The sequence below is a fragment of the Lycium ferocissimum genome, unplaced genomic scaffold, assembly GCF_029784015.1.
Source record: "Lycium ferocissimum isolate CSIRO_LF1 unplaced genomic scaffold, AGI_CSIRO_Lferr_CH_V1 ctg3860, whole genome shotgun sequence".
Classification (NCBI taxonomy): domain Eukaryota; kingdom Viridiplantae; phylum Streptophyta; class Magnoliopsida; order Solanales; family Solanaceae; genus Lycium; species Lycium ferocissimum.
The window spans coordinates 44,032-54,626 of NW_026725512.1; the positions used below are offsets into that span (position 1 = coordinate 44,032).

At 38.1% G+C, this 10,595-nt stretch overlaps 1 protein-coding gene and 1 pseudogene across 1 annotated transcript; both read right to left on the reverse strand.

Moving 5' to 3' along the window:
* On the reverse strand, positions 1-1,272 carry LOC132044222 (receptor-like protein Cf-9 homolog; annotated as a pseudogene).
* A 17-nt stretch (positions 1,273-1,289) lies between these two features.
* Positions 1,290-2,552, reverse strand: LOC132044220 (receptor-like protein Cf-9). Its single transcript, XM_059434705.1, has 2 exons — positions 1,886-2,552; positions 1,290-1,780 (listed from the first exon to the last, which is right to left on the reverse strand). The coding sequence occupies exons 1-2, from the start codon at positions 2,550-2,552 to the stop codon at positions 1,290-1,292; spliced, it is 1,158 nt and encodes a 385-aa protein (XP_059290688.1).
* Positions 2,553-10,595: the final 8,043 nt, after the last annotated feature.

A 10,595-nucleotide genomic window follows, 5' to 3' on the forward strand; every position in this document is an offset into this window, starting at 1 on the left:
TTGCCTTCGCTGCTTCTTTCTCCTTCACATAATAATTCTATTTTCGAGTTCTTCAATGATTCTTACAAGCTATTTTAAATTTCCAGTTGAAATCATGAAATATACTATGGATAATCTAATACATAGTCCACTTGCATAGCCCATAAGAGCGGCTTTCCAAAAATTATTCAGAAATTCAGAATTGTTTTCTTGATCGTCTAGTGCAAATACGGTATAATTTGTCTCAGACACCCCATCATTGCCTCAACCTTTCAAAACTGAGAATCCATGTAATCCGTCATTACAATCATATGAATTGTTCTCGAAGGTATGCAATTGATTCCCTTGAGGAATGCACCCTTGGAGATGATTGAGGGAGAGATTTATGACTTCAAAAAATATAAGAGAAGCAAGTTGTTCTGGTATCTCTCCTAAAAGCTGGTTAACTGATAGGTCCAATGATTCAACCAAAGATAAACTTCCAAGTGATGGAGGTATAAGACCTTGTAAGCAATTATGAGATAAATTCAACACCCAAAGTGCAATAAGATTTCCCATAACACTTGGAATATTCCCTTCAAACATGTTACTTGAGAGATCAATGGTGGTGTACAAAGACAAGATTCTCACAATTTCAAGCTCCAGTGCCTTTGTTACAACAACTATTGAGTCTTGGTAAGAATCATTTATTTCATGATCACTTGGCGCCTTCACTGTATGATCACTTGTTGTCATGGCTTTCAAATGTTGAAAGAGACTAGCTGGCAAGTTTTCCGTGAAGGCATTATAAGAGACATCTAAGATTCGAAGCTTAGGAAACAAGTTGTTCATCCTTGATGTTTTGATGGCTCCATGTAATTTATTTGATCTCAAGCTGAAAACTTATAGCACTGGTAGAGTTCCCAACCACACAGGGAATGTGTCGTTGAGGTGATTATCTCCTAAATCAAGAACTTGCAACTCTTCGCAGTTGGCCAAAGATGGAGGGACTTTCCCCTCTAGTTCATTGCCATGCAAGTTGAGGCTTCTAAGAGAACTTCCAATGCCAAAAGTTTTTGGAAGAGTCCTGGAAAGTTTGTTGTGGTGTAGACTCAAAACTTCGAGGTCGTAACTCACGTTACCCAAACTTTGTGGAACTTCTCTGAGCAAGTTGTTTCTGGCCAAATCTAGAATTTTAAGTGACATCAAATTGTAAATAGATGAAGGTATTGACTCACTAAGATTATTTTCAGATATGAAGAAGTATCTTGTGGTGTTGCTGGAACAGGTAGTGACCCTTGAAGAAAATTGGACCGCAAATCAATAATATATCAATATTGAAGAGGAATTGAGTCCACGCTTCTCAACATATTGTGGGATAGATTAAGAGTTGTCACTGAAAAAATCCAGCTAGACCATGCCCAATCAGGAATTCTTCCTTGAAGCTTATTATTTGAAAGATCCAACTCCGAAAGCTGCTTTTTGGATCTTAGAAAGTTCAATTCTTTCACTTCACATGCTGCCAATCGTAATCCCTCAAGAGATTTGGGCAAAATAAACTCAACTTCCTTCTCATTGATCAACGCAATACTATTATATGAAATATCAAGAAGCCAAAGATGTTTGAGGTCTGAAAAGATTCTGACACCCACATTGCCACTAAAATTGCTTGACGAAAGATCAAGGATCTCTAGGTTCACAAGGTTATGAATTGACATCGGAATATGGCCTTGCAACTGATGATTTTCTCTTAAAAGAATTGTGAGTAGTAAATTAGACTTGAAATCCTTTAGAGGACCAGAAAAATGGTTACCACTCAAGTCTAAGTTAATAAGTGATGGAAGGAAGAAAATCCATGATGGTATTGTTCCATTCTACGAATTACTTTGAAGGAACAAATTCTATATGTGGGTGAGATTCGAAAGACATTCAGGAATAGGCCCGCAAAGATTGCAGTCACTAAGAAACAAAGAATTCACAGAAGTCAGATAGCCAAGAGACTCAGGAAAATTATTAGACAAATTCACCTCAGTGAGATGTAACTCTATGAGAGATGCACTACTGTTCCATTTGATCCTGGGAAAACAACTACTAAGCTGATCATTGTAAAGTAAGTAAAGTTTTTTCAGGTTGTGCAGGTGAAAAATACTCTCAGGTATTATCCCATACAATCCTGTAAGTCTCAGGCTCAGAGTTGTTAAATGAGAAATTGTTTTTGGAGTAATGGTGGAAGAAATGTTCACACCACTAAGATCAAGCTCTCTTAATTGGGTCAAATTATGTAGAAGCAATTTAAAATCATGGGCTACGAGTCCTAGCTTACTATCAGTAGCCATGTCGAGACAAAGAAAATGTAATCTGGAAAGATGAGAGAGTTCGAAAGGAATTTGGCCTGAGAAATATGATTGGAAAAGATCAAGATGCATCAAGCTCGAAAACCTACTAAATTTAGGTGAGATGTGAGAATTGGAGAAGTTATTCCTAGAAAAGTTGAGCTTTTGGAGATAAGTGAGTTGAAATAGGCTGCTATTGGAATCAATGCTCCCAATAAGAAGGTTGCAACTGAGGTCAAGTTCAATGACATGGCCGGTCATTTCATCGCATTTGACTCCATCCCTTAAACAACAATCTCTGCTCATAATCCATGAGCTCATTTTTTGGATAAGACTGCTGAACAATGAAATCACAAATATAAGAGGCTGAGGGATCTGCAGTAAGCGTCTGCTTGAATATTAGAAGGGAATTGCTTTGATCTTTCTGACACAGGGATGAAGAAAAAGCAATTTGACAGAGAAGGACAATTAAGAACACAACTTGGAGTTGCCTATAGCCCATATTTGAATAAAAGAGTTTGAAAGTGGTAGTGAAAATTAAGAAAAGGCTACGCAAATATATAGAGGCCAATTCTAGAAAGAGTCCAAAATTACTATTTGTGTCAGCTAATTGTGAAATTCACACTTGATTTAATTTGAATATTCTGTTATATCTATTTGGCTAAAATGAATATAATTAAGTTGTCTTTTTTTTGTTTTTTTTGTTTCCCACCCGGTGTCCGGTACCCGCATTGGAGCCCGGCTATATTCGGATTCGCGCCGCGTAGGGCCTCATTTGGGGAGGGGGGTGGGGAGGGGGAGGAAGCGCTCACTACCAAGGATTTTTCCATACCTAGGGAAGAGTAGTCCCATCTGCTGCACCACATCCTTTGGTGGTAATTAAGTTGTCTTTAATAACAATTAACTTGCCGAACAATAAGGTAGAAAAAATATACATGAATTCATAATTCCCGATAATTCAAGTTGCAATACTGATGCAATTGCTACCATAAGAAAATTTATTTATACTGCATATAAAAGTACAAACTCATTTCCTTGTTTTGAAAAGGAAAAAAGAAAAGAAAACAGAGATAAGTCAAGAAAAAGACTATTTATGAATAATGAAAATTTTGTTGTTTCTCAAGTCAATGCACAAGTCTTGCCATGGAGATTTCAAAAGAAAGCTACATCAAACAAAGTCTTCCAATATTCTATAAATGGACGACTTCAAAGTCAATGTCCCACCGTCCGTGGAATTAAAAGTAAGCATTTCGAGATACAAGTTAAACTGATGCAGCCTAGTAGGTGGAGCAAATTAAACTTTGACCAAGGAATAGGTATGGAGAAAAAAATTAAAGCAAATTAAAGTCTAATTATTTTACACCGAGAACTCACAGTCGTCAATCTTATATACATGATAACAGTAATGGAGATAACATCAGAGCTAGAGTGAAGGAACATATCACATGTTCATGCCAAATCAAACATTTTACCATTGGAGTTCATATAACCACATGGACGACAAAAATTGAATTAAATCCAACCTGTTAAGAATTTAACCTCTTCTTCAGCCTAGAATCTACTTAAAAGATTTAATTCAAACTTAAAATCCTAGTAAACTCTACATGAATAGTTCCCTTTCAAAAGACAAAAGAGAAGATAAGAAGAAGCAGAGAAAATTGAAGTCAAGAAAGACTACAATTGATGATTGGAAATACTATTGTTTTTCAAAGTCTTTGCACGAGTCTACCACTTAATACGTTTTACTTAAAAGCTACAAAGGTTGGTGATTACAAACGGTATGACTTATGTATAATGCTTAATAAGACAAAAAAGGTCCAAAAACTTATTAGCATCATTTAAATCCCAATGTTTCACCAAAAGTTAAAAATAAAAATTGAAGGACATCTAGCTCTCATAGCATCTTGCATTTTGTTCCATTCAAAGGGTCCAAAATATTTAACAAGGCGCTGCATGTTTAACTCTTATTGATACAATTATTTCTTCTTCTGTAGTGCAGGTATATAGTTAAGTTAATGGCACTATAGAAGAAGAAATAATCACATCTAGAAGAGTTAAACATGTAGGTATATAGTTAAGTTCTTGTTTGATCTTTAGTTTATCACAATTATCTATGGCTCAGTTGTCATATTAGTGTTATCAACAACTAATCAAATGCTCTACAAAGCATTTTTTTTCCTTTACAAAATCAATTAGTAGGAGCAACTAACATGGATTAGATTTTTTCAAAATATGTTTTAAGCTAGTAAAAGTTTAAATATGTATGATATGTGACACAGGAGGAATCATCTAAAAAAGTTATCGAACCTATGCAAAATTAGTTGGAAGCTCTGATTACAATGGCTAAGTTCAATACATGATCCAATAATCTAGTTAGAGGCTGGTTTAGCAAGTGTTTCAAGTGCAAACCAAGGGATAATTTAATTTAAGTGTAAAATAAACGTCAGACTTAACTTTCTTCTTCTGTAGTTGTAACAACCCGTTTGGTCTTTATGAGCATTCCTTCTCTTCTCTCCGAAGTACCCCTCGTTTGGATTTGCAACGGTAGCATTTTACGTGCAGGATTAGTGGGTAAGGGTGACTGTTAAAGGCTATGCATCCACCAAACAGTATATGAGGGACCTGGTTGTGTCCCAATTCCCTTGTGCAATGCAGTGCGAGAATCAACACAAGATTTTTACGTGGAAAACTCTTTGCTCAAGAGATTAAAAAGCATGACCTACCCCTGCAGGATTTCAACTCCACTACACGAGCAACTTCCGATTACAACCTATTGCAAACTAGGAATTAACTCCCATAATCCCTCACCCTTACAATAGTTGCAACCTAGGAACTAACTCTCATAGTCCCTCCTCACTTGCAATGCTCCGATTCCAAGCACATCCACTTAGCTAACTCTAGCCAAGGAAACTAATACACCTAGACTAACTCTAACCTAGTGTACCACTCAAAGTTTTTGTGAAGACACTCTTCCAACAAGCAACCTTTGAGAATTCAACTAATACAACTAAGCTAACTCTAGCCTAGTGTACTACTCAAGAGCTTGTGGAAGCAACCTTGAGAATTTAGATACCTACAAGCGGCTTCCTTTTTGGGAAGAGTAGGTTTACAATTCAAGCATAGAAGAACAAAAGGCCTAACAATCCTAGAACTTAACCCATCTTTAGTTGTAGAGACTAGGTCCTTGGATCTGCTACTGCCTTATTCTTGTACACCCTTGGGAGAGTGGAGACTTGCACTTTGAGATCTACATTTTTGTGCAAGAGTGAGTCTTCTCCTTGGAATATGTTTCTTATATAAGAGGAGAGTTAAGATGAGAGTGACAGGACGCATCAGGACACAGCAACTCCACTATTGCTCTGTTGTAACGGTGTGTATGTCAGCAACTTTACAGCTGTAATGTTGACCTTTGTGTGAATAAGGACCTGATCCTTTACCTGGTCTCTCCCAGAGTCTGAAATAACTAAGCACAAATATCCCCCCAGCTTCCTTGTTATTGCATCTAGTTCTTTATACATTTTTGTCAAATCATCAAAACAAAATAAGTTACGACATTACTATCAAAGTAAGTTACAGTCATAACTATCAATTTCTCCCTTTTTGATGATGACAAACTCAGTGCGAGTGAAAGTTCCGTTTGAGAACTAGTTCCTACTTGTTCCCTCTGTGAAGCTGGCTATTCATTTCAAAGTACTCACAGCATGTTAGCAACAAACAATTTTGCCCCATGAATCTAGAAGACCAAGTTACCTAAGCAGCACAATCACAAATCAGACGGCCAACTTCCCCCTAAATCTTTTTCAATTGTTCCCCTGAATCTTTGCCATCATTATATGTACAACTTCCCCCTTTTGGCGTCATCAAAAAGAGAAAAGCTCAGTGCAGAGCTAGACAGCCAACACACTATAAGTATACGCAAAATCAGCAAGCAAGCACATTACTGAGCATTACATAATTTGAGTAAAATGCCATGATCAAGCTGATCATTACAGAGAACAAAAATTAAGCAGTCTTATCAGCATAACATGATTAACAAGATGCAAAAAGTAACAATGTCATTTGGAAGAGAGTAATTAAGAAAAAGCTTTAAGAGAAAGAGGATGAACTAAAGGAGCAGGAACTAGCAGGGTTTAATGTATCGATTTCTCTTGAAGGGCTGGAGAATCAGATCGATTCGTTCATTTGTAGCCCTTTGAAATTGGACAATTTTATCTCGTAGTTCCTCATTCTGTCTCTTTAGACTGCCATTTTCAGCTTGCAGTGTTGCTATCAGCTCTTCATTTGGATTGGGCTCTCCTGTTTGCTTTACTATTTGAGCTTTGAACAGGGCATTCTCAGCTTGTAGGTGTGCAATATATGCAGTAGCCTCCTTTTGAGCTTTAATCAAACTGGAGATAGTGGATTTATTGCCCGTTTTATCCCTCTTTGGCACACATTCACATTTCTCTAGCATGGTCATTGTTAACATTCTCTTGAGATCTCTTTTGGTTTCCTCACTTGTTGGTATCTTGAAGTGATTGAACACTTTTGTTAGGAAGAACCCATATGGTCGACCATGGTTATCTTCCCTGGCATTCGCCACCTTAATCATGTAATCAATCAATATAGCAGGCAAGCTAATGGAAGAGAATCTGCCCATCAGTTCTAAAAGAACCAGGTCTTTGATAGAGTTTTTAACACCTCCCCTTTGTCGTTGCACGCATCACTTTCTTTACAAACTCAAACAGAAGCTGGTATTGACCTTTGAGTTGTTTCTTGTATAGAGTCTCACTTATCTCAGAACCCGCAGTCCTCACTATGGTACTCTTGAACCCAACAAAGGCTTTTCCTTTAATTACTTTTATTCCTTCTGTAGGAACGCCAAGAATCTCCCCAAGTATTTCCTCATTCAATTCGAACATCACCTCATTCACAGAACACACTAGGGTCGAGCTATCTAAGTATGTGAGTTTGCAATAAAACTCTAGTACCTCCTTTTTAAAGACACTAGGGGCCTGAGAGACAAACAGATGCTCCCATTGTTGGAATTCTATGATTTCCATCGATTTCTTCATTTCTGCTCTTTAAATGATTTCAGGGTCGAAAACCCTTCCAAACAGCACTTTCTGATTTCGCAGATTGTCCTTCCAGTCCCTTTTCATATCTTTGCATTGTTGTCTTTTCTTATTCGGACCAGGTTCCTTCTTAGTACCTCCTTTTCTTTTCTTGGTGAGCTGAGACGCATTTTCCTCTTCCTCAACCTCTTCACCTTCAGAAGATCCAAAAGCCTCTTCGGCCAACTTCTTCTCCTTTTCTTGCTGCTTTTATGAGTACTTTTCCTTTTTGTTGGAGTTTGTTCATTTTCTTTATCCTTTCTTGACATCGCCATATCCTTCTTTTTTGTCACGACCCCATCTGGCGGATCGTGCGGGCACCTACCATATTGCTAACTAGTAGGCGAACCCTGACTAATCACCCAATAAACAATTTCGTAAAAATCACAAGATTAAAGTAAAAGCTCACACAGACTCTAATTTAAATACAATAAAACTGAAAAGAATTTATCAGGATCTAGTCTAGATAGGTACAAGAGCTCCTACTACACAAGGAAGACCAAATAAATAACCCAGCCTCTGCCTGGAGTGAGATAAGCGAGGTTGTTAGGAGAATGCCTGGTAATCCACACGGAGAAACTTCAACTTAAACCTGCAACATACCTGCACCGCAAAAGGGATGTAGCAAGAGTAGTATCATTACACTACACGTACTGGTAATCATCATAGGTCGACTAAGATTAGTTCACGTAACACAATATAAAGTCAATAAGATAAACAGATCAGTCAAGACTCTCGGGATTTTCACCCTCACCAACATACCTTTCTATTCTCGACCATTCACTGCTTTTCTTCCCAAGAGTTACATATTTTCTAATTAATCATGACCGTCACCTTCCTTTAATCCAATTAATTTAATCTCGTCTCGACATTCGCCCTAACCTTTAATTTCTACCTTTTATACGCAGAGTTTGTCTACTCAATTCACTTACTACGATGTGATGCCCCCAGGGGATAACTTACCATTTGAAATCCTCTACCACACTTATCCTCATAATAGCCACCACCCCACACAATCTCAACAAAATCATAGAAGATGCAAAAACAATATAACTGACTGATAGTACACACATGCATAACATAGAAATATGAGATGTCATGCGATGCAAAATGCAATGCAAGGGCCCAACCATGCAGTACATACATGCTAACTGATGTAATTGCTCAGTAGTCATGACCTGCAGGGGACCCGTGGTGTCCATGTACCACTCGTTCCGGATACTCATCGGATCCAAGCCATAAATCCTCCGCTCTGGAAAGAACCTCGGACGCGGATCCACATCATATAGATTTTTCATATTCAACCAACGACCTTATGACCAGATAACACAACTGCCTCATACTCATACTTTCCCACTCCATGTATTTCTTCATGAACACATGCAATGTAATGCAATGATGCAAATAAATCGAACAAAGTCATGAATCATGCCCTAGATAGGCATAGTACTAATCACGATTCCTTCAAGTCCTTTCAATACAACCTCTTATTAACAAGAATAACAATCATGCGAATATTTCACTATACTTGGAAATAAAGACGGAATTCAAATACTCCTAGGGATGCATAATCTAAACAACGAAATACCCCCTTCTAACCATGATGCATAATCCATTCCCATTCCGTAACACATATCCCTCAACGATGATAGCACTCACCACTTAATAAATATTCATTATTACCCTAGCTAATATTTACACATAGTTTTAGTTAAGGTTGTGAATATGTCCATCCAAACTCCGTGTCCGAAGACCTAATCATGCAATCTCCCGTCAACTCTAAAAGTATATACGATTCACTAATCAAAGTCTAGCTCAAGTAAACCATAACCTACCTTGTTGACGAATAGCCAATTGAATTCCCATGAATTACTCGTCTTCCTAACCTTCATCCGAATCCATGAGAGATGATAGTCGTGGGGAACAATGTGAAGGAAGTAGAAAGAGTCTCTTTTCTTGGCGTCAAGGGTTTTTGCTTCTTGTGGAAACCTAATAACAGCCTTTGAGAGTCTTTTATTAAAAAGGAGGGTGAAAAATAAACTAAGTGACCAAAACGCAGCCATCGCTTCGACCGCTGCGGCGGTGGATGTTCTGCTATAGCGGGACTGCTGTGGCAGTCCCTTGACCACTCTAGCGGCCCACTTCCTTCCCCGAGCCCATGACTTCTATTTTATCCGAAATTGATTTTTCCCACTATTAATCCTTAAAACACCCCATAAGGCTTATTATTTACAATCATAGACCTAGAATGGGTGTAGGTTTCGCGAAGTATTAAATAACGATCGGATGGGTTGTTACATTTTTATCGATAAGCTTCTTGGGGACTCCTTTTCTAGTTAGTCTCTGACTCCCTCTTCTTGAGCTATCTCCCTTTGTGGTTTGTTGAACTACTTCAAGTTGAACCTTGCTCTGTTGTCTTGTGATAGGTGTCCTAAGGATGATGGGTTTTGTAGGAATAGTCTCATTCTGTTTCATGGATCGAGTCCTTCTTTTAAAATCAGCGCTTGAATTCAGGTCATCATCGGAGACATCAACTTGATTCTGACTCGGAGAACCAGGTTTTTTTTCAGTAGTAGAACTTTTCAAGGGTACACATATAGTGACGATCCATTCGTGGAAGGCATCTACTCGCTCTACAATAGAGAGACCAGGTTTCTCGCTTATCTCATTAGATTGAGCTAGGGCTTGGTTTTGCACTCCTACTGCCTCAACTGGTTTATCAACGTCGCTGACACCCATGTCCTTTATGTTTTTATCAGCACATTCCTTGTTACCGACCACAATTTCAACATTTTCAATCCCAACATTTGGTGCTTCTTTATCAACTATTACAGATGCATCCTCTGACATTTTATCACTACTGAAAGGAGTAGGATCACTTGATCTTAAGGAAGCCTTTTCAAGAGCATCATCCTTTTCAAGCATCATTGTATAAGCAATGTTTATCGTGTCACTCAGGCTCTTCTGACCAGTCTTTCCTGTCACGACCCAACCAGATGGCCATGATGGGCACCAGAAGCTACCCTATTGAGTACCTCAAGATGTGTATCTCATAGTCATATCTGAGTGGGCCTTAAAGATAACTCATAAATATCATATCTAGAAGAGGCACGCCCAAAAGGTATATATATATATATATAGACACACACACATGAATGTACATTATCAAACTGTGCCCATATATATATGAGTCGACATGGCTGACAAAGGA

Excerpts from the sequence above, each read along its gene's own strand:
- LOC132044220 (XM_059434705.1), bottom strand. The coding sequence starts at position 2,552 with ATGACCGGCCATGTCATTGAACTTGACCTCAGTTGCAACCTTCTTATT. Across the intron at positions 1,781-1,885 it reads TTGCGGGCCTATTCCTGAAT|ACTTGAGTGGTAACCATTTT; the intron begins GTCTTTCGAATC and ends TTATTAACTTAG.